The sequence below is a fragment of the Miniopterus schreibersii genome, assembly GCF_964146895.1.
Source record: "Miniopterus schreibersii genome assembly, chromosome: 2".
NCBI classification, from domain to species: domain Eukaryota; kingdom Metazoa; phylum Chordata; class Mammalia; order Chiroptera; family Miniopteridae; genus Miniopterus; species Miniopterus schreibersii.
The window spans coordinates 176,592,569-176,617,810 of NC_138102.1; the positions used below are offsets into that span (position 1 = coordinate 176,592,569).

The window sequence follows — 25,242 nt, forward strand, 5'->3', positions numbered from 1 at the left end:
GTCTTATATATTGAGTTTTTCTAAAGTGAGAAAGGGCAGTAACGTTACTGAGCACCTACTATGTGTTTGGTGTTATGTTAGACACAGCTTAGTACTCACAGTGAGACTTTAAGGAGTATGTAATTATGGGCGTTATAGCATATGTAATGATTAGGTTAGAGTCACATTCAAATCCTGTCCCAGCTGCTTACCGTGGTGTGATCTTGGGCAAGTTGTGCTGATGCTGTCGATGAAGATGATGGTGCTTGTATTACGAGGCTACATTCTAGGAGATGTCATTAGTGTCACCTTGGGCTCACCTGTATCATCCCATGGTTGAGACTCCAACTGGTGAGGAAGAGACACAGGGACACTAGCCACATGGATTGGCCAGGGGAGTGAGCACAGTTAGCCAGAAAGAGGGCAGGGTTCTCATCTTCTCTCATTCAGGCCTGTCTTTCTCTCTGGGCCTTGCTTTCCCCATCTATAAAATGGAATTATAATACCTACATATGAAGTAGTTACAAGGAAAGGTATGAAAACAGTTTGGTACAAAATGGTGGTTCAGAAAATGGTAGTTATTGTAACTCTAACAGACAAGGAAACTGAGGCGCAGTAAGGTTAAAGTATTTGGTCAAGTTCACAGAACTGGTGAGGCAGCAAGGCTTAGAAGTCAGGTCTTCTCGTTCTTTCCTCTGTATTGGACTCCCCCTAACCAGGGGGAGGGGCTTCCTCCCTGTGGTCAAGAGTTAGATTGGTTCGGGTACCAACACTTGCTAGTTCCTGGACCTGCGGGAAAGATTCCCCAGGATATGAATGTCTGTCGGGACAGCCAGCAGGGACACGTTAGGGGTCTAGAGAGGCAACTAGAAACAAAAAGAGTGACTGGTTTGGGCAGGTCAGAGAGCACTGAGGAGACAGGGCTGTTTAAAGAATAGTAATAAAAATAATACCACCTTGTGTTTAGTTAGCACGCTAGCCTTTATACAGAATGTGTTCCTATATCACCACCACCACCACCACCACCACCACCATCATCATCACCATCACCACCATCATCACCACCACCACCACCATCACTATCATCACCGTCACCACCATCACTATCGTCACCATCATCACCATCATCATCACCACCACCACCATCATCATCACCACCCACCACCATCATCATCACCACCATCACCATCATCACCATGATCATCACTACCACCACCACCATCATAACCCTCACCACCATCATCATCACCATCACCATCATCATCATCATTTGAGTCTCACTATAGCCTTATGAAGCAGATTCTTATCGGACTGATGTGGAAACTGAGCACAAGTAAAATGGGAGTTTAGGAAGGGTTTTTTTTTAAGGATTATATTAGAATTGGGAAAGAGATGGAAACAATGCTCAGATTTTTAAGGAAAAGAAAACTAAGAGGCGGCAAACCGACAAGGGTACTTTTCCTCTCTCCTGTAGCGCCCCGGGCAGTGACACCTGCGTGTACCATGCATTAGCTGACTCCACAGTAAACTCTAACCTCCCGTGAAGACAGAAACTGCGCCCTCTTGTTCGCCGCTGCTGTGTGTGTAGCCCAGGGCCTGGCATGTGGGACTCCGTGAATAGTTGATAGACAAATAGTGGGACGAATGGCTGTAAATGCCCCAGGAGGCTACCCTTCCTGAGCCGATGGAGTTCCCATCACCTGTTTAAAGCCCTTCGATAGCGTCTTGGCACACCTGGAATAAACGCGAAGTTCTCACTATGGCCAGCAATCCCCACAAACAGGGCCCTTCCCAGCTTCCCGCCTCATTTCCAACTTCTCGCCCCTCCCTGTCCCCCTCCCTCTCCTCCTCACGCACTCCAGGCCTGCTCCCACCTCAGGCCTCGGTACTTGCTCTGACATCGTCTGCCCCGAGAGGTCGTCAGTGTCCCTGTCACCTGAAACACCACCCCATCCCCGCCTGTCCCGTGCCATGGCTTCACGTCCTTCATTCTGAAGTCATCTTGCTTGTTTGTCTCTGTCTGCACCACAGAATCTAAGCTCCCTGAGAGCAGGGCCTTGGCTGCCACGCCCATCACCAGATCCTCAGAGCCTGGCAAAGAGTCGGTGCCCAGCCCATATCTGATGGGCGAGGGGAGGAAAGGAAACGGGCAGGGTGGGGCTGCCCCTGGGAGGCAGAGCAGGGGCCCCTTCCTGGAACCCAGTGGCCTCTGGGGCAGGGCCTGTGGTGTCACCATGGCAACCCACTGACCTGGGTTCTCCCCAGGAGAGGCCCCAGCTGCCCACCGCCAGGGCCCAGACTTTCCACCCGAGCCTGTGTGTCCCGTGTGTCACGCCCTGGGGAGAGAGGAGAAGGGGCTCAGAGAATGAGCAGGAGGAGAGCACCCCTTGGAGCGGGGGGAGACAGGAGCTGGCCACCTTGGGGTGGCCCCACTGGTAATGACCAGGGCCCCGGGCGGGCGGGGCGGGGTGGGGGAGGGGGGAGAGGGGCCTGGGGCCTGGCCCTCCCTTGGTAGCTGTGTGTGGGGCATGTCAACTCTCTTACATAGCATTTCTCAAGCCGTAGGTTCCTAAGATCGGCCCGGGCATGGCCCGGAGAGACTGTTGATAGAACGAGTGTGACTAACGCTAATGCCTCCTATTAAAACCGGGCGACACTTTCTAAGTCAGGCAGCGTCGTCTTCAGGTGTTGCATAAGCCAGGGGCTCCCTGTTCTCGCCAGCTGCTCCCCTCGGCTTGAAAAGCCCTTAGACTCCCGCTGCTCCCGCCCTGCAGGCGCTGGCCTGGCGCGGGGCCTCGCAGCCCGCTGACCTCTCCCGGGCCGCCGCCCCACCTGTGGCCCACCGCTCCGTGGGCCACGGGTCAGCGAACTCTTCACCTTTCCCAGGACCCACTTTGTGCCTTTGTCCCTGACGACGGCCCCCTCGTCCAAAACGCCCTTCTTTCCTCCTTGCTCCGGCAGATGCGGAATTCTTTAAGGTCCAGCTGAAATGCCACCCGGTGTGAGGCGGCCGGGCCGAGCCGGAAGCCCCCTTCTCTGTGTCCCCACAGCACCTTCTTGTAGTAACAGATGTCCCCCTGTCACCTGCCGGCTCCTGAGCAGGGTGCCAGGAGTGCAAACCAGCGTTGGAGGCAGGCAGACCTGCCCCAGCTGGGCCGCCAGCTAGCTGGGGGCTGCGCCCGGCTGCTCTGAGGCTGTCCCCTTCCCTCAGACCCGAGTCGTCAGTCCGGGGCTCTGCCGCTGGGAGGAGTAGAGGCGAAGCATGGGAAGGGGGCAGCCGGTGTGGGGACGGTGCGCAGTGAGAGCTGGGCAGGGCGGTGAGCCCTGGAGGATAGCCACGCTTTCCTCGCCTTTCCATGGCCCACAGAGCCAAGCGCCAAGGGCTCCCCCTGTGTTATTTTAATCTTCAGAGAACCCGGGAGGTAGGGCTTCAGGAAGGTTCAGAACCATCCCGATGTTACATAGCTGGTAGGCGGCAGGGCTGGGATTTGAAGTCCAATTGTTCTAACTCCAATTGTTCTAACTCCAAAGCCCACATCTTCCCGGCCTGCCTCTGTCTCTTTCATCTGCACCGCCGCCCCCTCGGTCACTCCACATCAGCCACCGGGCCTTCTTGCCACTCCTTAACTGGTCACGCATGATCCCTCCTCGGGGCCTTTGTGGTCCCCGCTCTCCAAACCTTTGAAGGCCTTGCTCCCTCACTGCACTGTTCCCCAGTGCTGTTTTTTCTCAGAGGCCATCCTGGGGCAGGGGGATCCCCTGTCTCCTGCTCTCTGTTCCTTCGCCCTACTTTACTTCAAACCATCACCCCAGCTCTGCGCCTGTCACTGTTCCCGGCTCTTGGGGAACTAAGCACTGAACAGGATAGACAAGGTTGTTAGAACTCACATTTTTAAGATGGGGACAATAAATAATAAAGAACACACAAGCATATAAGATATTTTCAGGTCCTGAGACCTGAGTCCACCAGAGATACCTTGCTATGAGCCCACACTCATAGCCATCAGTAAATCTTGTGGGGCCCTTAGAGCAAGCTTGATCCTTGTGAAAAGGTCAGATGATTTTTATGGATCCAGAATGAGGCTTCCGGTTAAATAGCATTTGTCCGTCTCTTCTGTTGGAACTTTACACTGAAGGTACTCAATCATCATTTGCAAGATGGATGGATGGAATGGATGGATGGATGGATGGATAATCTAAGAGAACAACTGGCCTGTGCTCGATATGAGGCAGCAAGAAGCAGTAGCATAGGCTTTGGAGACCGAAGACCTGGGTTTGAATTATGAGTTTAATCCTTCTGCCTGACCTTGGCCAAGCCACTGCCATGTTCTAAACCCAGTTTCCTTATCTGCGAAGTGGGATGAGTTTCCACCTCATGAGGTGGGCTGTGAAGCTGGGATCAGGTTCTGTGTGTCACTGGGTTCTGTGAACTTCAAGGATTACCTGCCCTTGGGGAACCATCTTAGCCGGCTCCTCCCGCCAGACCCATACATACACGTGAAGCCCTGCTGGGCCTCGGACTGCCTTGGACGTGCCATGACCCTGCTGCAGCTGCTTCCTGGTTGGTTTTTGCTGCTGCTGCAAAGGGAACCAAGCCGCCTGCAAAACCCAATAACCCTGTATGGCTCTGTTCAACCTCATTATATGAACTTGAGAAAGTCACTCCAAGTTCAGGTTTCCACATCTTCGATCCAAAGTGGGGAGACAGGAAGATCTGCTTCCGAGGAGTGTGGGTGGAACTCTCTGCAAAGTGAAAACCAACCAGGTATCATCAGCATCCTGCTTCCTGCCTGTGATCCCGGAGAGTCAGGCACAGGGATGCTTTGCAGCCCAGGAGCCCACACTCATAGCCATCAGTAAATCTTGTGGGGCCCTTAGAGCAAGCTTGATCCTTGTGAAAAGGTCAGATGATTTTTATGGATCCAGAATGAGGCAACTGGTAGCAGGAGGTTATCCAAGTATGAACTGAGCTCTCCTCCTACATCCAACACAGTGCCTGTATTATAGAATCCAGCACAGTCTGCCTTGTGTTAGGACTTTTGCTTCAAGCCTCAGTTTTCACCTCTATAAAGAGAGATATTAAAACATACCACATAACATTGTTCTGAGGTGTAATTTAAACTACATATGTGAAAATACCTTGGGTAGTACCTGTCACACAGTAGGAACTTAATGTTTTTTGAAAAAAGTAATGCATTCAATAACACATTTATTCTGCAACATCTATGGGGGCAGGCCCAGGGCTGGCCATGGGGTACAAGGTAGTGAACAAAAACCAGAGTCTGTGCACTCATGAGCCTGGAGAGCAGCATCTGCCTTACTTTCTTGAGGGCAGAACCCACTTATTCATGTCTACATCACTCACAGCTTCTCTTTGCTACAGCTTCTTATATCTAAAAGGCACAAAATATATGCTTGTCAAATTTTGCTTGTTTTATTTAAGCCAGGGGTAGGGAATCTTTTTTCAGGGGCCATTTGGATATTTATAACATAATTCACGGGCCATACAAAATTATCAGCTTAAAAATTAGCTATGAGAAAAGCTCCTAGAGTTATTGAATTTCGAGTCCCTTCTGCAGTTGCCTTGGCAGGGCCAGACCAAATGATTTCTCTGGCCAGATGTTCCCCACCCCTGATTTAGACAGTTGCCTTTGACTTGTACTTTTTCATGCCTATGTGGTAAAAAAGAAAATGATTAGGACGTCCTATAGATATGTGGACATATCTATCTATATGCTGTGCGTTCTTTGATATCACGTGTGGCAGTAATGTAACATTTATTGGGGCCAGACTCTGAGAAAAACTTGATACCAGGCACTAGGGGAGAGTCAAAAGAAATAGAATGAAATGGGCTCCATTCTACAGCTGTTTCAGTTCTAAACTGAAGAGCCTGCTACGTGTAACAAAAGCTGACAAAGAAATACATAAACGAATTTAGCAAAAGTTGTCATATGTGGGAGTTTTAGCAAAAATTCTAACGCAAGGCCGACTGTGACCAATGCTGCCATATTGGCACTGTGTTCTGGAGACTGTATGGGACATGGGAGGAGAGCTCTGTTCGTGCAGGGAGAGAGCATGGTGGTTAGGACCTGAGTTTGAATGCTGGTCCTGCCTCTTGCTAGCGGGGTGACTGTGGACAAGTCACCTGATCTTTCTGAGCCTTAGTTTTCTCATCTCTAAAACGCACATATTAATAGCACCTGCCTCATAGGGTTGTTCTGAGGATTAAGTACAATGGTGATGTAATGCATTTGCCTAATGCCTGGTCCACGGGCTCAGTATGTGGTGGCCTTTATTATTAAATCACATAATCATAAATAAATAAGACAGATGAACACAGTGTGCTATTAAAAGTTCAATATAAATGTCATTCCAGTTGAGTGATTCTTAATCTTTGCAAGACCCAAATCCATTGTTAATAGTTTTGAAGTATATAAAGGTTACTTCAGATGATCTAAATAGGGGCCTTCCAATCATGGAGCAGCCTGATTCACGGGACACGAGTTGCAGATACCACTGTTGAGGGTCCTGGGAGGAAGATGACAGAGGTCGAAGGGCACCTGTGGACCCAAGGCCCTGGCCATTTGGATATTGCAGGGTGCCAAGCCCACGCACTCTGGAATGCAGGCCTTTGGATGCTCTGAGAACTCCAGGTCTCCAGAACAACAGAAGTGATGGTTCTGCCATTCTGGGCACTGCTCAGATCAACCTCCACACCCTCTGAGAGTCCATGCTGGATGCTGCATGTTCAGGTGGACAGGATTAGCTAGAAGACAACCAGAAGCAGTGCATTGGGTGGCAAAGAAGTGGGATCAGTTTCTTCTACCAAAGAGCTGAAACGGGGGGTACTTTGACCAGAAAAAAGGAGACATGATGGCTGTCTTCCTATCTCTCTCATGTGCAGAAGAGACCAAGCTTATTCTGTGTTGATCTCGGGAGCAGAGCTGGGTAGCAAAATGCCTACAGGCATAGACCACGGAGTCAGAGATACCTGAGTGGGTGCAATGGGATGCGGAAAGGATCCTTGGTGAGATTTTTTTAATGGCACTTCCAACCCTCTCTCCCTTCTAGTAACCTTGCCTTCATCTCTCCAGTGTTGGGTTGAGCAGCGTGGAGGAGAGGCACAGCCATCAGGGAAGTTCTGACTTGAACTCTTGTGGGGGCGTTACCTTCTCTCACCCACCGGTAATAGTCCAGCTCCTCTCCACAATGTTGCCAAGAGTTCTTCAGAGAGTGCCCACCAGTCACTGGGGGGTGTCCCTGCAGGAATAGGCCCTTTTAAGGGCTCCGATTTTAACAGGCCTAATCCTGGCATAGGCAAGTGGGTGAGAGCGAGTGAGCGAGCATTTCTCTTAGTTCCCTGTTTCTGCTGGAGGGGCTGGGGGTGGTAAGTATGGTGATGTGCCCACACACTCAAGGGTAAGTAGGTATGAATACCTCGCTAGCAAGGCCAGGGACTGGCCCAGAACAGTAGACATGGCTGTTGGTGGGCTGGTTTAGTGAAGGAAGAAGCACATTGCAGTGGATGCCGTTTAAAATCAGCTGTGGCTGCTACCAGGGAAAATGTGCCAGGACCAAAGGGATTAGACCTGAGTGGAGGCATTTTGAGTCCTGAAAAGAGTTCTGAAGACATGTATTCCGATGCATCTTTCAATATGATGTGATGACAGACGCCCACCTTGCAACATCACGGCTCTAAAAACATGACAGGCCACGTGTTTCTAGGCTGTGCGTTTGATATCAGGAAGGGGCTGATATGTTGAATTTCTCTGCTGCTTAATGCTTCCTTGGAAATAGCAGATTTCCACCTCCTCTCAGCAAGCTGGTTCCTGTCCCTCCCCTTGGATATTCCCCCTACTTATCTACAGTTTTAGAAGCAGCTTTTAAAAGAGCAGTTTGTTGGAACATAAAATACAAAACAAACACCTGACGTTTCTCCCTGCTGTTTGAGTTTGCATGTCTTCCCCACCTCCACCCCAGTTTACTCGCCTGCCTGGCTGCTTTTTACAATATGTTAGGAAGGTGTTAACTAATGATCTCTTCCTTGGCTGTTTGAATTAAGAGGAATCATATTACTTAATCTCTCTAAGCTTCAGTTGCTTTCTAGGAAAAATGGAGATTAAAACCTTTGCTTTTGGAGTTGTCAGAATTCAGTGAGAACATATATAAAGGGTCTGGCATGTTGAAATAGGGGTCCAATAAGTGCCGGTTCCCATGTTATACAGACGGCAACAGGAGACTGCACTGCGCAAAAGCACAGCCATCGCTCTGGTCAGTTCTGCTGGACACTCCATACGCATTCCTAAAATCACCGCCACTCTGCAGAATCGCACGGTAAAAACCACAGAGTCGGCTGGGAAAATAAGCTAGGGCCACAACACTCAGAAGCTTTGTCAGTGACTCAGTAAAAACAAACTGATAAAAATGGTAGCACAGTTTTGTTAAATGGCTTAGAGATGCAGAAATACAATAAATAGGACACTTCATGTTGGAAAAGACCTGAAGTTTGCTTTTGGAAGTGGGCGTGGGAAGGGCTGCAGCTTGAGTTACCGGGAAGTGGTGTCAGTTGTCCGGACAGGTGTGGCTGGTGGTGCACTTAAGGTAACCGGCAGGTGCGTGAGGAGTGAGAGTGTGAATTTTGCATATCCCTGTGGGGCTCCGTTCAGCTATGTGCAGTTTTCTGCATCCACCTGCCCACTCTTACAGAAGAAATCCAGCGTAAGCAAACACAAAGTACGCTCCGTGCCCGCATCGTTCCCTAACATATCACTTGCGTTGGAACCCACTCTTATTTTCAGAACAAGCATTATAGGAGAGCTGCCTGCACTTGGCTGATGTTGCTGAATGAATGAATGAATGAATGAATGAATGAATGAATGGCGGATAGTCTGGAGGGTGGAATAGCATTATGCTACATTACAGAAAGTACACCTGTAGCCTTTGGGATGGATTTTAAAAACCATAGTCTTTTGGATTTAGAAGTGCTGCACAGCTGCCCTGGCCGGGTAGCTCAGTTGGTTAGAGTACTGTCCCGATACGCCAAGGCGGTGGGTTTGATCTCTGTCAGGGCACATGCAAGAAGCAACCAGTGAATGCCTAAATAAGTGGACTAACCAGCAAATCGATGTCTGTCTGTCTCTCTCAACTCAATCAATAAAAAATTTTAATAAAAAGATAAAAGTACTACACTACTCTCAGAGCTCATGCAGTGGCCCGTGGCCTGTGCGTGAAGGGCCCGTTCGGGGCTCGCTGGGCACAGGGAGGAGAGCTGCAGGCTCCTGCCCTCCTCCACTCCCCCAGCGCAGGGCTGCTCTGCTTTCCTCTCTATCTGTGTTTAGGGGGAGGGTTCTGCTGCTCATTTACAAGTCTGCAAACCACCACCAGGGATTCAGTTGACCAAATTTGGTTTTTCAAACCACTTCTCAAGAATGTATCTTCTTTTCAAAGAAAGATAATCCTCAGTTGGTACCACTGGGCAATGAATACTCCAGAATTAGTAGAATCTGACCAAGAATTACTCAAGTGGGGCCTCAAGTTACCATTTTGCCTTCATACCACCCAGCAAGTGGTGCACGTAGAGCTTCTTGTGAAATGCAGTTCCTGTTGGAGCAGTTCTCAGACGAAAATTGACGGGCGATGAATAAATCTAATGCATTTATGGTTTTCCTGCCTCTTCACAAATACCAGCAGCAAGTCTGCAATTTTGTGATTTTCTTTCTTTTTTCAGAGAGCTGGATCGAAAGATGTCTCAACGAAAGCGAAAACAAACGGTATTCCAGCCACACATCTCTGGGGAATGTTTCTAATGATGAAAGTAAGTGCTTGAAATTCAGTTTTTCAGGACGTCTAGACACGCCAGTGTCCTGATGGGAGAAACAGCGCTTCTAGAGTGCAGGGCTGGGGCAAGTCCCCTGCAACCACAGGCTCTCCGGGCATTGCTGAGGTGCCCAGGCCCTCCCTGTAATGCTCTGAAACAGGGAGTCCACTTAGGTGGATGTGGAAACGGAGGCCACTGCAGAAACTTTCTGGGACACATTCATACTGTCTGAGACCCCAGAGACCCCGTTACAGCGATGCTCAACTTGGGCAGATGTGGCCCCTAAATGGGAAAGGCCATTCTCTGTGTCACTGTAGGTGTGTGTTTTAGGTAGTGTGTCACAGGACTGTTGTTTTAGAGCTATGAAGGTCTTTGCTGTTGGAAAGTAAAAATGTCTCCTGGATCATGGACGAGAGAATTAGAATAAATGGAAGGATATGAACTGCTGTGTTTACACCGTCCCCAGGGTTATGTCAGACTGGGGCTTCTGGGTGCTTCATATTAAGAGCAGAAGACTACTGCCCTGGCCGGGTGGCTCAGTTGGTTGGAGTGTTGTCCTGTGCACCGGAAGGTCACAGATTTGATTCCAGGTCAGGGCACATACCTAGGTTGCGGGTTCAACCCCAGTCAGGGCATATACAGGAGGGGACTGATAGATGTTTCTCTCTCACATCGATATTTCTCTCTAAAAATCAATCAACATATCCTTGGGTGAGGATTTAAAAAAAAAGAACAGAAAACTACCTGGGACTTGTTTTTGCCCCTTAAGAACTACAAAAGGGGGACAGCTTATAAATGTGATTTCCAGCTGGGACAGAAGTGTCTTTCTCCCTTGGTTGGTAAAGTGCATCTCCATAGTTCAATTTTCTCAAAGCATGGGCCAGTGACAGCCACTCCATAATCCCCAAGGGTGTTTGCTGGATATTCTGATCAGCTTCCTTCCAGAACCCCTTCTATCATCACTATTTTGCTTCATTTGATAAAATTGAGATAAATTGAACATAAAGTACGTAAAACATGTGAATAGTTTGATGAGTATCTTTTTTGTTTGTTTGTTTTGTTTACATTTTGTATCCATCTGTGTAACCACCACCCAGAAAAGAGGTAGCAGCTTGGGAGGCTCCTTCATGTCCCATCCCTGTCAATAACTACTGTCCTGACTTTTATCAGTCTAGTTTGATTTTGCCTGTTTTTGAAACATCATGTAAATGGACTCATAAACTCTGTATTCTTTCATATGTAGCTTTTTTCACTCAATATAATGACTGTGATATTCATGCATGCTGTGTTATATAGCAGTTCTTTCTTTTTTCATTGCTGTATAGTATTTCACTGTATGCATATACCACAATTTACATATCCATTTAAATGTTGATCAATATTTAAGTTGTTTCAAGTTTTTGACTATTTCTTAAGCATCTCTGAACATTCTTTTTTAAATTTTACTTTATCGTGGTTAATATATATAACAAAATTTACCTTTTTAGCCATTTTAAGTACACAGTTCATTGGCATTAAGTACATTCACCTTGTGCACCCATCACCACCATCTATGAACAGAACTTTTTCCATCTTTCCAAACTGAAACTCTGTACCTATTAAGTAATAATTCCCCATCCCTTTCCTCCCAGTCCCTGGCAACTACTATTATACTTTCTGCCTCTATGAACTTGACCACTCTATCTCATAGAAGTGGATTCACACAGTATTTGTCCTTCTGTGACCAGCTTATTTTACTTAGCATAATATCATCAAGGTTCATCCATGTTGTATCATGTGTCAGAATTTCCTTCCTTTTTAAGTTTGAATGGCATTCCATTGTATGTATAGACCACAGTTGGTTTATCTGTTCACCCATTGATTGGCACTTGGGTTGTTTCCACCTTCTGGCTGTTGTGAGTAATGCTGCTATGAACTAGGGTGTACAAATATCTGTTCAAGTCCCTGCTTTCAGTTATTCTGAGTATATACCCAGAAATGGAATTGCTGGGTCATATGGAATTCTGTGTTTAATATTTGAGTAACTGCCAAATTGTCTTCTATAGCAGCTGTACCATTTTACATTTCCACTAGAAATGCACAGGAATTCCAATTCCTCCACATCCTTGCCGATACTTTTTTTTATAATCGCCATCCTAATGAGTATAGTGAAGTCTCATGGTTTTGATTTGTATTTATCTAGTGACTAGTGATATTGAGCATCTTTCCATGTGCCTATTGATTATGTATCTTCTTTGAAAAAATGTCTGTTCAAGTCTTTTGCTCATGTTTTTTAACCAAATTGTTTATTTTTTGTTGTTGTTGAACTATAAGGGTTCTTTGTATATTCTGCATAATAACCTCTTATTAGATATATGATTTTCAAATATCCTCTCTCATTCCGTAGGTTGCCTTTTACTCTGTTACTGTGCCTTTGATGCCCAGATGTTTTTAATTTTGATATAGTCCAGTTCATACTTCTTTGGTTGCCTGTGCTTTTGGTGTCATGTCTAAGAAATCCTTACTAAATCCAGTATCATGAAACTTTTCCTCTGTGTTTTCTTCCAAGAGTTTTATAGTTTTATCTCTTATGTTTAAGCCTTTATTTTTAGTTAATTTCTGTATATGGTGTAAGGTAAGGGTCCAAACTCATTCTTTTGCATGTGGATATCCAGCTTGCCTGACACCACTTGTTGAAAAGACTGTCCTTTCCCTATTGAATGGTCCTGACACCCTTGTCAAAAACCATTTAACCATATATGCAAAGGTTTATTTCTGGGCTCTCTGTTCTATTCTGTTGGTCTCTATATCTGTCTTTGTGCCAGTACCAAACTATTTTGATCACTGTAGCTTTGTATTGAGTTTCGAAATCAGGAAATGTGAGACCTCCAACATTGTTATTCTTTTTCAAGATTGTTTTGGCTGTTCAGGATCCCTTGAGATTCCCATATGAATTTTAGGATGGATTTTTCTATTTCTGCAAAAAATGTTATTGGGATTTTGATAGGAGTTTCACTGAATCTGTAGATCACTTTGAGTAGTATTGACATCTTAAAAATAGTAAGTTTTCTAATCCATGAACATAGGATGTCTTTCCTTTTATTAGTGTCTTGTTTAATTTCTTTCAGAAACATTTTACAGTTTTTCATGTGCAAGTCTTTTGCTCCCCTGGCTAAGGTTACTCCTGAGTATTTTAGTCTTTTTCATGCTATTGTAAATAGAATTTTCTTAATTTCCTTTTTTGGATTGTTTATTGTTAGTGTGGAGAAATGCAGCTGATTTTCATGTGTTGGTTTGTATCCTGCAACTTCATTGAATTTGTTTGTTAGGTCTGACAAGGTTCCTGTGTGCACATGAGTGGTCTTCTTGTCTAATTGCTCTAAGTAGGCCTCCCAGTACCCTGTTGAATAGAAGTGGTGAATGTGAGCATCCTTTTCTTGTTCCTGACCTTAGAGGAAAAGTTTCAGTCTTTCATCGTCCAGTGTGATGTTTGCTGTGGGTTGTTCATAAAGCCTTTTGCTGTGTTGAAGCCATTTTTCTTCTTTTCTTATTTTGTTGAGTGTTTTTATCATGAAAGAATTTTGTCAAATGCTTTCTCTGCATCAACTGAAAAGATCACGTGGATCTTGTGCCAATATGGTGCATTACACTGACGGATCGTTGTATGGTGAACTGTCCTTTCATTCGGGGAATAAAAAAAATCCCACCGTGTCATGGCGTATAATCCTTTTAACACACTCTAGAATTTTGTTTGCTGGTATTTCACTGAGCATTTTTGCATCAATATTCATAAGGGATATTGATCTCTAGCTTCCTTTCTTGTCGTGTCTTTGTCTGGCCTTGGTATCAGGACAGGGCTAGCCTCATAGAATGAGTTTGGAAGTGTCCCCTCCTCTTCCCCTTTTAGGGAGAGTTTGAGAAGAATTGGTGCTCTGGACATTCTGGTGGATATCTTCTTTTATGAACTACCTGTTCAGATCTTTTGCCTGTCAGTATTTTTAAATTTCTTTATTAAATCTATTGGGGCGACATCGGCCAATAACATCATGTAGGTTTCAAGCGAACAATTCTATAATACATCATCTGTATACTGCATTGTGGTAACCATCCAAGGTCTAGTCTTCCTCCATTTTTTAAAATTGCAGTTTGTCTTTTCCTTAATGACCTGTAAGAGTTGCTTTTATATTCCTAATAGGAGCTGTTTATCAGATAAAAGTATCACAAACATCTTCTCTCAGTTTGTGGTCTGCCTCTTCATCTTCTTAGTGGCATCTTCAGATGAGCAGAAATTCTTAATTTTAATACAGTCTAGTTTACCAATGTTTTCCTTTACCTCTGTGGAAGTCATAAAGGTATTTTTCATGTTATTATCTAAAAGTTTTATTATTTTACCATTTATCCTTATATCAGCAGTACATCTAGAATTTTTGTCTATGATGTGAAGGAGGAGTCATAATTCTTTTTTATTTTTTATTTTTGACTGATAGAGCACCTTTTGTTGAAAAGAACCCCTTTACCCACTGGCTGTAAGTCAGGAGATCATAGGCACGTGGGTCTATGTCCTGACCTTTATTCTGAATCATCTGTGCGTCTCTGTTTTGGGTCAACACCACAGTCTTTATTATTTCACTTTTATCATACGTTGTCATATCTGGTTGCATAAAACCCCTTCTTCAAGACTGTTTTGGTTAATTTAAGTTCTTAACATTTCCATACAGATTTTAGAATCAGCTTGTCAATTTTCACATGCACAAAAAAACCTGCTAGGATTGTCATTGAGATTACATTGAATCTGCAGTTAACCTGGGAAGAACTGACATCTTACCAACCTCAAATATCCAATCTATGTCTGTGACATTAGACCTCCATGTATTGAATGGCCTTTAGTTTCTCTCAGCAGTGTTTTGTAGGTGTCAGTGTAGAGGTTTTACACAGCTTTCATTAGCTTAATTCCTAGGAAATTGATTTTTTTTTCAGTGCTATTGTAAGAATTATTTTAAGAGTTTTAAAAATTGTTGCTAGCATGTGAAAATGCAACTGATTTTTTAGATAATGATTTTGTGTCCAGCCACTTTGCTAAAATTGCTTATTAACTATGAGTTTGCTTTTTAAATTTTTTTCTATGAACTGAATCATGTCACCTGAGAATAATGATAGTTTTCCATCTTCTTTCATTGTCTTTATATCTTTATTTCTTTTCCATGCCTTAGTGCACTGGCTGGGACCTCTAGTGTAATGTGTTGAAGTGACAGTAGACATCCTTGTCTTGTTCCTGACCTAAAGGGAAAAAACATTTACTGTCTCACCATTGAGTAGATGTTTGTTGTGAATTTTTTGTAGATACGATCAGATCCCTGGTTTGCTGAGAATAAACTGCACTTAGAAGTATTTTTAAAATTCTATTTCTATTGTCAATCGACTGTTATTTTGTTAAGAATGTTGGTGTCTATGTTCATGAGACTTTATTGACTCATGATTTTTCCTTTCTTACAATGTCTTTGTCAGGTTTTGGTCACAGTTATATAGACCTCATAAAGAAAAGAGGTGGGAATTCTTTTTCATTTTTTCTGAAGACTTTGTGCAATATTGGCATTATTTACTCCTTAATTACAAGGAAGCATTCAACACCAAAGCCCTCTGGGTTTGGAGTTTTCTTTGAGGAAAAGTTTTTAATGATAGATTCCGTTCTTAAAATATCAATAGGATTATTCATATTTTTTCTATTTCTTGTTCTGTTACTTTTAATAGTTATTTTTAAGAAATTTATTTCATTTAGATTTGCAAATTTATTTACATGACATTGTTTAAACTTCCCTTTTATTACTTCTGGTCATGTTTTTAGCATCTACAGTGATGTTCCCCTTTTATTTCTGATATTAGCCAGTTATGTTTCTCTGTTTTTCTTGGTTAGTCTTGCCAGAATTGATCAATTTTATTAATCTTTTCAAGAGTCTAACTTTTGGTTCTGTTATGTTCTCAATTTAAGCCTTTTTCTATTTTATTTATTTCTGTTCTTATCTATCCCGTTCCCTTCCTTCTACTTTCTTTGAGTGTAATTTTTGCCTTTTTCTAGCCTTTGAGATATCACTTAGATCATGGACTTGCCACCTTTTCTAAGATAGGAATTTAAAGTTATGAATTTTCCTCTAAGCGCTGCTTAACTGTATCCCATAATTATTCTGATACCATACTTTCATTATCATTCAAACTCATTTTCTAATTTCTATTGTGATTTCTTCTGTTATTCCTGGTTGTTGTTTTTTGTTTAAAGAAATCTTTTAAGGAATGTTATTTTCCAAACATTCTGTTACTTCCCAGCGATCTTTCTGTTACTGGTTTCTACTGTACTTCCACTCTGGTCAGAGAACACACTCTATGATTTCGGTATTTGGAATTGCTGAGACTTGCCAAGCAGGTGACAGTGCTTTCCCAGGTGATTCGAGAGAGGTCGTAGCCCCACCTGCCATAAAAGGTTCCATCTGCTGGCCTGAGTGAGAGCTGGACATTGGCATCAGGGAATCCTGGTTAAAAAGAAATGGAAAAGGAGAATAATCCGTATCCAAGACTGGGAGATATTTATAAACCCTCTTGGCCCACTCTGCTATGTTACAGATGAGGAAACTGAGGCTCAGAGAAGGGAAACTATTTGTTCAAATCGTGCTCAATCAGAACTGCTACCCAGGCCTCTTCCTGTTACGCGCCTTTTAGCGGGGATTGGTTAACGGGAGCTTCGGTGAGCGGGAGGAAATGGGGCATTTTGATGGAACGAAGTTTGGAAGGGGAGTGACAAATCTAAGTGGCATTTTCAGAAGGTTGATGGGCAGGTTGTCTGCAGGCGGGTTAGAGCCAGCAGGACACGTCGGGCCCCACTAGTCTGGTGAGGGGCCGGGGCTGTAAATCCAGGGCTGTGTCAGTGGGACAGACGGAAGTGGAGGGCCTGGGGTGACAGGATGGGCCCGAAGAGCAGGGACCCAGTGGGCTTCCTTGGGATTCCTGTTGCCCCACTTGGGAAGCAGAACAGTCAAATGTACCCAGATGGCCCACGTCCTGTAGCCCTCAGGTCGCTGTTTCCTTGCGGATTTGATTTATTTATGATTTATATATCCTGCATTCGGTGTCCTAGGTGAGAGCCCAGGGTCGCCCCTTTGCCCCTAACGGTTATCCGATTCCGTGTGCAGGGTGGAGGTGTGGGAGGGGGCTCTTTTCTTCTGAGACAGTCCAGACTGTGTCCCGCTCCCTCCGCTCTTTGACACCTCCTAACAGCTGCCGCGGTCCTCCTGTCCCGCCTGCCTCATTGAGAAGGTCGCTCTTCCTTTGCCCTCCCCAACCCTCCGCGGGCTCCTCGTGGCTGTGCCGACTGGTGGTGATGAGAGATACTTACAGCACAGGGAAGGGGAGAGTGGGAATCCAGTGGCGTGAGAGCTTAGACGTGGGGTCACAGTGGGCCGCACTTACCGTGACTCATCATCGTATTAAAATCTCATTGCACCTCGGGACTACGTATATGAATATTTGCTGTACTCAGCTCGCCCAGGTTATTATCCAATTTGGGGTCTTGTAACTTCACAGGAGGGGGTTCCGGAGAAGAGGAACTGTAGTTAAACGGTTTCACGTTCCCATCGCACAGCGGACAACCCCCACCCCCACCCCACCCCGCCAACCGCAGAAAGGTGTGCAGAGGGCTCCTGGAGCAGGGGCAGTGACTGAGAGTGGGAAGCCCAAGGGGAGCCCACAGAGAGCCGCCCACGATGGCCTCACAGATGGGGTTCCTGTGCTGGGTGAATGCTGCCCGTTTGGTCCTGGCTGGGAGCCGGGTGCAAGGCTGCTGCTGGCTGGGGGAGGCAGGGCCGTGCTCAGCTGGGACGAAAGACAACCCCAGGCCCCTCCCCGTCCTCAGCCGGCACTGCTGCCCTTTCTGTGCCCCAGAGTGTCTGTCTGTCCTCTCCTCTTGTGGAGAACTGGGGAGCCCCTCCTCTGCGCTTGGAGCCCGCGGCCAGGGCCCCTCTGCACCCCGAGTCCCTCGGTGGCCACAACTCCCCAAGGGAAGGAGCCCGTGTGACCGGCAGTTTCGCCAGCACTTGGCATGCGAGAGCCTGGCACACAGCAGGTGTGTACTGAGTAAAGGGACGTCGGAAAAGCAGGACACACTACAGCCGTGCCAGGCACAGGTGTCTGTAATTCGCTTTCGGGCTTTGGACTCCAGGACGGTGGAACCCTTTGAGTACTTTCTTCCTGCAAATGTTCCCTCCCCACTTGGGTCTGTAATTTGTTAAAACTTAGAGTATTTTTGAGTAGCTAATACATTTACAGGGTTCAGAAATCAAAACATTCCGTGGGTTCTCATGGAGAAGCCTGGGCCCCACCCCACCTTCCCACGTCAGCTCCCGAGTGGGGTGCACTTTTACTCATTTATTGCGTGTTTTCCCCGGGTTTATCCTTCTGGTATTTTATTTCTTTACGCAAATGCAAAATCCAGATGTGTTTTTTTCCACACAAAAAATGTAGCGCCCCATACACATTGTGACTTGCTCTTGTCCCTCAGCGACGAGCCTGGGATGCTCCCTGCCGGGCGGAGCACGGCGAGCACCCTCGTGCTTTGCTCGCTTTAATCTTCTCACGGCTGTGTAGCCTGCCGCTGCGGGCGTGAAGGGCCCCGCGAACCAGGGGGGCAGCGACTGGGCTGCCCCAGACCTTTGCTGGCACAGTCAAGCTGCCCCCGAGAGCCTCGCGTCGGGCGGTTCCCGCCAGGCCCGGGCGGGGCTGCGGGGCGCGGGCCGTGTGGGAACCCGGTGGATTCTGCACAGTGACCACACGGGCAGACGGCGCTTCGCACCGGCCCGCGAGGCAGGAGGCCGCCGGTTCCCACGCCTCCACACGGAGTTGCGTTGCCGTGGTTTGGGTTTTTGCCAATCTGATAAGTGAGAAATAATATTTTAGTGTCATTGCCATTCTCCCCGATGGAGAGTAATCGTCTTTCCCCATTTCAGGAACATTTGTATTTTTTTCATCGGCTGTGTGTCATGTGTTTTGCCTGTTTTTTCCTCTTGGTTCTTGGTCTTCTCCTCTCAGTTTTCTGAGGTGTGGAGCAGAGACCATTGTTCATGCTACGATTGCAGTTTTCCCAAGTGGGTCTCTGTCTTTGTATTTAGGGCGTTTTCCACCCCTCATAGAAGCCCTGGGTGTTTCATGCAATGAAATTTATCAGCGTTTTCTTGTACGGCTTTGGGGTCTGCATCAGTTAGAAAGGCCTCCCCTACTCCGGAGCGGGGAAGGAATTTACCCAGAGGAGGCGAAAGGCGGCAGGTGCGCAGCCCGTGAGAGCAGAGCTGCCAACATCGCAGTTTTGTTTGGGACGCAGCCCCGTTCCCACGGGGAGAAGGGTTTGCTGCCAGGGGCTGATGCCCGCTGCCAGAGGCCTGGGTCCAGCACCCTGACGGTCGGCTGGAGCCCTTTGCAGGGCCTGGGAAGGAGGTAGATGAGCGGAAACGAAGTGTTTGGCAGCCCCATGTTCACAGGTGAGGTCTGTCCAGGTGCAGCCAGGTTAGCATAATGAAAGGAAATAGAATTAAAACTTTGAAGTGAAACTCGAGACTGGCATAAACCTGAACCTTTTCTGGGATTTGAAAAGAAGTAATTAATTTAGAAACTTTCTCCCCCAGTGTGAAACTCTGCCACACGGGTTCCAGGCAGGAAATAGCCTAGAATAGGTTTCCAAATACGGTGAATCCACTCAGCATAGAGGCAGGAAAGAAAGGGTTAGGCAGAGAGCATGTCTCCCAAAGTCTTCAGCCCAGCACTTCAGGTGAATTAGGATGGAGAGCCATCAGGTAGGAGGGCCAGGCTTGGGTGTGACACGCACACCCTTTGGGGGAAAGAGGCTGGGCCTTCAGACCCTGGGCACGAAGTCACTGTGGTCTAGAAAGGGGCCTGCAGAGGTGGAAGGCACGTGTCTGATGGCTGAGCAGAGGGTCTGTGTTGGTACTGGGTGCACCAGTTCTTATCTAAATACTACCAGTAGCTGCCATATGCTGGGCACCAGGTGAGTCCAGTCCACCCCTCGGCTGTGCGGCCTTTGCACGTTAGTCAGACCTGCCAAAGCTCTGCTTCCTTATGTATAAACTCAGGATAGAAAAGGTCTCAGAGCACCGCGGAGAAACAGAACGGATGGCACAGGGAAAGCGATGCCTGGTGCCTGGCCAATATGCTATTATTATTGTTACAATACTCTTAAAAATGTATCTAGTTTTTAACGTATATCATTACATTTAATCCTGAACCCACCCTTGTGATGTAAGGACCCATTCTTTTAGGTAAGGACCCCTCAACTTGGGTGAGTCAGGCTCCCATACTGAGTTAGGGGCAAAGCTGGGCTTTGGATTCAAACCCAGGCCTGCCTGCCCTCAGAGCCAGTTCACTTTCCACTCCCTGGTGTCAGAAATGGGTCAGAACAAAGTTTAGTTGGGAAAAAATGCGACACAGTAGAGACAGGCATCGCCTGAGTTGAAGGCACTGTGATGGGGTCCCAGAACGAGAACCGTTTCTGGCTTCAGCCAAATGGAGCACTTGTGCTGTCCCCCAATCCCCAGGGTCCCTCCTCCACTCTTTCCTCATGTTGCTTCCCCCCCCCCCCGGAGCCCCGTCCTCCTCCCAGGGTCTGACCTGTGCCTGCGAAGGTGCGTGAAACAGGTTACAAGCCAGGATGTGCTGTGTGGCCCTCACTTGTTTGAAGTGAGGGGTCCATGTGTGTGCTTGGGTGTGAAAGAGAACATTGAAAAAGATGGGTAAATAGGACAGAAAGTTAACAGTAGTTCTGTCTGTTGAAAGGGGTTTGGATAGCCAGAGATTTCTGTTTTCTCTATATTTTCCAAATTTAAAAAAATGGACACGTATCAGTTTTTGCAAACAGAAAACAAAGTTCTGTTAAAAAACCCGACCATCTCTTCCAGGCCAGCCCAGGTCCCACCTCCGCTTGGGAACTGTGATGTCCCCGGTGTGTTTGCCTTGCGGGATCCCCATCCACCTGGTTGTCTTGCTCCCCTAAGTCCCCTGGAGCAGAGAGGCGCCCCCTCATCTGCTTCCCCAGCAGCTCCCCACTGAACGGAATTGCCCCAGGCCTCCCGCCCGCTGAGCAGCGGGGCAGCCTTACCAAGCAGCCCCTGCAGCTACAGTTTCTGAGCCCGTAGCCTCCGGTAAATTCATTTCACTTAATCTTCCCAGCCACTGCTCAAGGTAGGCATTTTATTATCCTCAGTTTAGAGAAAGGAACTGTCTTGAAGGGTAAACAGGATCGTGGGACTGTCAAACAGCCCCTCCCCAGCTCCTTTGCTCGCCCACCACACCCACCAAGGACCAGTGCCACAGCCACCTTGCTTCTGGGGAAGGTGGCGTGATCTTTACAGCCCCCACGTCTTCGTCTGTCTCTTGCCTTCTCCACCCTACCCCCTAACTTGGTCCCACCTTCCTTGTCATTTGGTTCCCATCTCTGGGCTGCCCTGGGACTCAGCTTACTTACTGCTTCTTCCAGGAAGCCTTCCTTCACAGGCCCTGCTTTTTAAAATTATTTATTTAATCCTCACCTGAGGATATATTTTTTCCCCCACTGCTTTTTCAGAATAGTGGAAAGGAGAGGGAGGGAGGGAGGGAGGGAGGGAGGGAGGGAGGGAGGGAGGGAGGGAGGGAGGGAGGGAGGGAGGGAGGGAGGGAAACATTGATGTGAGAGAGACACATCAATCAATTGTCTCCCACATGAGCCCAGACCAGGGCCGGGGATCGAGCCTGCAACCTAAGTATGTGCCCTTCGCTAAATCAAACCCAGGACCCTTCAGTCCGTGGGCTGGTGCTCTAACCACTGAGCCAGACCAGCTAGGGCCAGGTCCTGCTTTTTCATGCCACTTGGGTTGGCAGGCTCCTCTTTGCCCACCCATATCTCAGCATTTACCACTTCTTATGGAACTTGGCCTCTCTCTCCACTGTTGGTCTTTCTCTTTCCCCAACCAGAATCAAGGACAAGCATTTAATTTCTTTATCCCCAGTGTCTAGCTGGCACAAATCAGGTATTCAATGAATATTTATTGAATTACTTAATATGATCCCTACAATAGCCCTATAAAATGACCATTTTACAAATGAAGAGAAATGCAGCCAAGAGTTGAGCGGTTTGCCCAGTCATGGCACTAAGTTTTCGAATTGATTTTAGAACATGGGTCTTTGAAATCTAATCCAGGTTGGCTGAAATGCTGAAATTTAAAGAAGCAAGGGGTTGGGGGGACAACAACCCAGCCAGTTCCAGGGGGGCCCAAAATGTTAATCATGTTCCAGCATAAGCTAGGCAGAGGTATATTTAGGTTGTTTATCTACTTTTTCTTGTGTGTTTTTTTTTAATTCATCATGTTTTCCAATATAGACTGTTCTTTCTTTTCGATTATTTGCTTTATATAATTTCTAGGAGTTGGCTTGTGGGGCCAAGTGACTGGACATTTTAGATGGTTTTCAATATTATTGCCAAACTGCTTACCAAAAACATTGCATCAATTAACACTACCCTCAGAGAAGCATGAGGCTGTCAGTTTTACCATTTACACACCAGCATTGCGAGTTATCATTGTTTCAGATCTGTGTTCCCTTCAGAGATGTGAAGCTGCGCCTCATTCTTTCCTTTCTATTTCTTTGTGAACAACTGAGACTGAGCGTTATTCTTTGTGTCCATTTATCTACATTCTCGTGAGACTCATGTGTTTGTGCTCCTAAATGTACTATTTTATTTGAAGATTGTTGAAGACACTTGTGGAAGATGCTTAACAATTTAATTGCCAATTGGAAGGCACTGGTGGGAGGGAAAACAAAGTTAACTGAGATACCTGCCCTGCCTTCTTTAGTAGGAGCTTATTAAGTAGGATACTTAAGTCAGAGAGATGGATGTGTACAGAAATAATGATCTAGGCGGCTACCCTATTCAACTGAGAAATAAGTAATGGGCTGTAGAACAGAGTTAGGACCAACAATTCCTGACTTGGACTGCAGCAGGGAAGGCCTCAGAGAGGTGGTGTCATTTATCCTAGGCTGGAAAGGAAGAGAAATATTTAGAAGGAACTCCAGGTTGACGAAGCAGCATGAACAGGTACTGAGCCCACGCTGTACTGGGACATTTTGTCTCTGAGAACATTTAGTGTGTTTGTATCAGTTAGAATGGTTTTGGAAAATACTCAATTAAAAACAAGTTTTATTAACTAAGGAAAATGTCTTAGCTCACAAAACAAAGAGGCAGCTCTTTTTAGGCTTAGTTAATCTGAAGCACAACATGACATTCAGGATCCACAGTTTTCCCCCTTTCCTTTCAGTCTGCCTCAGGGTTGACTTTGTCCTCCGCTGCCCTTTCCCCGGTTGAAAGTTTGTGGCCTCAGTGCAGTTATCGTTCAAACGCAGGCAGGCCAGAATCCCCTCCCTCCCTCCCTCCCTCCCTCCCTCCCTCCCTCCCTCCCTCCCTCCCTCCCTCCCTCCTTTGTAAAACAGCAGACATTTGTTTTTTCAGCTTTGGAGCCCGAAGTTCAAAATCATGGCCCCCGTTCTTTTTTAAAAATATAAATATATCTTTATTGATTTCAGAGAGAGGAAGGGGAGAGAGAGAGAGAAACATCAATGATGAGAGAGTCGTCATTGATCGGCTGCCTCCTGCATACCCCCCGCTGTGGATTGAGCCCACACCCGGGCATGTGCCCTGACTGGGAATCGAACCACAATCTCCTGGGTCCTAGGTTGATGCTCAATCGCTGAGTCACGCCAACTGGGCCCCGTTCCTTTTATTAGGGAAAATATCTTTCTCCTAAAGTCTGACAGGCCAACCATGCCACATGCCCCACCTACTCCATCAGTGGCTAGATGACATAAAATTACCATGAAAGATTTAATCAGCATTCACCTCTGTAGGATTTGTGAGGGGATCCCCCTCCCTGAATGCATGGTCCCCTCTAAATCGGGGCTCCATTAATGTGGGAGCAGGTGAGTATGCACAGTTGTTGAGTAAGCAACAATATCTGCCACAGTGTTTAAGAGCAGACATTTTAAGCTGAATTATACCAATATTGATAAACTTTCATCAAGAAAATATATTCTGAACTCAACTTTATTAAGCTAATTTATTTAAAAATTTTTTGATACATCTTATTTCATTTTCTTTCATTTTCACTTTTGTTTTACTGAAATTATTTTCATGAGTACAAATTCTTTTCCATATAACATTTATACCACAGATCTATTTCAATAACCATTTTATAAGTCCTTATTAAATTCTGTTGATTGTATTTGTAGGTTTGGACATTGTTAATTTCCTTTTGAAGATATATATGTACGGGTCTTCTTGGGTAAAAGTTTGTGGATCAAGAACTTTTATTTTATATTGACTATCCCTATCGGAATCTTCATTAGGAATTGGGTGAGACTCTATGTATTTCTCAGCTCACCCCTGATAAAATTCTTCTTAGGTATGCAAAGATTGATCTGTTGTCCAGATTGCTGGGTTGCAGAGGTCAGCAAACTAGGACCCCACAGGCAGATCTTTCCTGATGCCTGTTTTCATAGTGCTGTTCGCTAAGAATGGTTTTCAAAGATGAATATTTGTAATCTATTTGATGATAGGGATTGTGAACTTTGAGCCCCAATTAAGAAAAAAATGTTACTTATTTCCCCCAAAATAATATCATTCTTCTCAGTAATAGACCTGTATTAAAAATTGTACTCAATTACTATTATTTTGAATTTTGTCAATAAAGTTTTGTGGAATTTGTTGTCTCTTACTATATAAATATTATGTAATATTCTTGATTTTTGCCCCTTGGCCTCCAAACCCTAAAATGCTAGCTATCTAGCCCTTTACAGAAGAAGCTGGCCACCCCCTGCTCTGTTCTGCGATCCTGCTTCTTCTGAGCACTCACGCTCTCCCTGCCTTTTCCTAACTTTCTGTTCCGACGGAGTTACAAGGGAAACATGGTTTGTGGGGTGAATAGGTTCTTAGGGTCAAAGCCATTGAGTCCGATCACCTGGGAAAATTGCCAGTTGGAGGGGTGCAGCCCTGGTGTTCAGTGGGGAGAGAGAGCCCCTCAAACTGTAACACGTTGTGTCAGATAAAAATACAAATACAAATCGGTGTAAGAGCTTTCTGTAAAAATCTGTTTCCTCCTTTTTTCTCACTAAAGTATATAATAAGTCTAAACTGTTGAAAAGGCCCACGTGTCATTGGCTTTCCAAGCATCAGTGTTTGAGGGAAACGGTGCCTTGAGAGCTGAGCAGCTTTCCGTGTCCCTACTGAGTCAGCCCCTTCTCCTTCCCTTTGACAGATGACGAAAAAGAAAACAGAGCGTCCAAGCCCCACTCCACGCCGGCCACCCTGCAATGGTAAGTTCCCTTTCCAGCAGGTCTCTCCACGGGGTGCTCGCCCGACTGCATCTCTCTGCCGATAGGAGGGCACGTCGGTT

The 25,242-nt window shown here is 46.1% G+C and overlaps 1 protein-coding gene across 1 annotated transcript in view; it reads left to right on the top strand.

Moving 5' to 3' along the window:
- Positions 1 to 25,242, top strand: part of RFX4 (regulatory factor X4) — a 119,864-nt gene that overhangs the window by 14,470 nt on the left and 80,152 nt on the right. The window contains exons 2-3 of the mRNA XM_081128166.1: positions 9,707 to 9,793; positions 25,105 to 25,162. Coding sequence (XP_080984292.1) covers positions 9,707 to 9,793; positions 25,105 to 25,162 — 145 coding nt within the window. The remainder of the gene's footprint in view (positions 1 to 9,706; positions 9,794 to 25,104; positions 25,163 to 25,242) is intronic.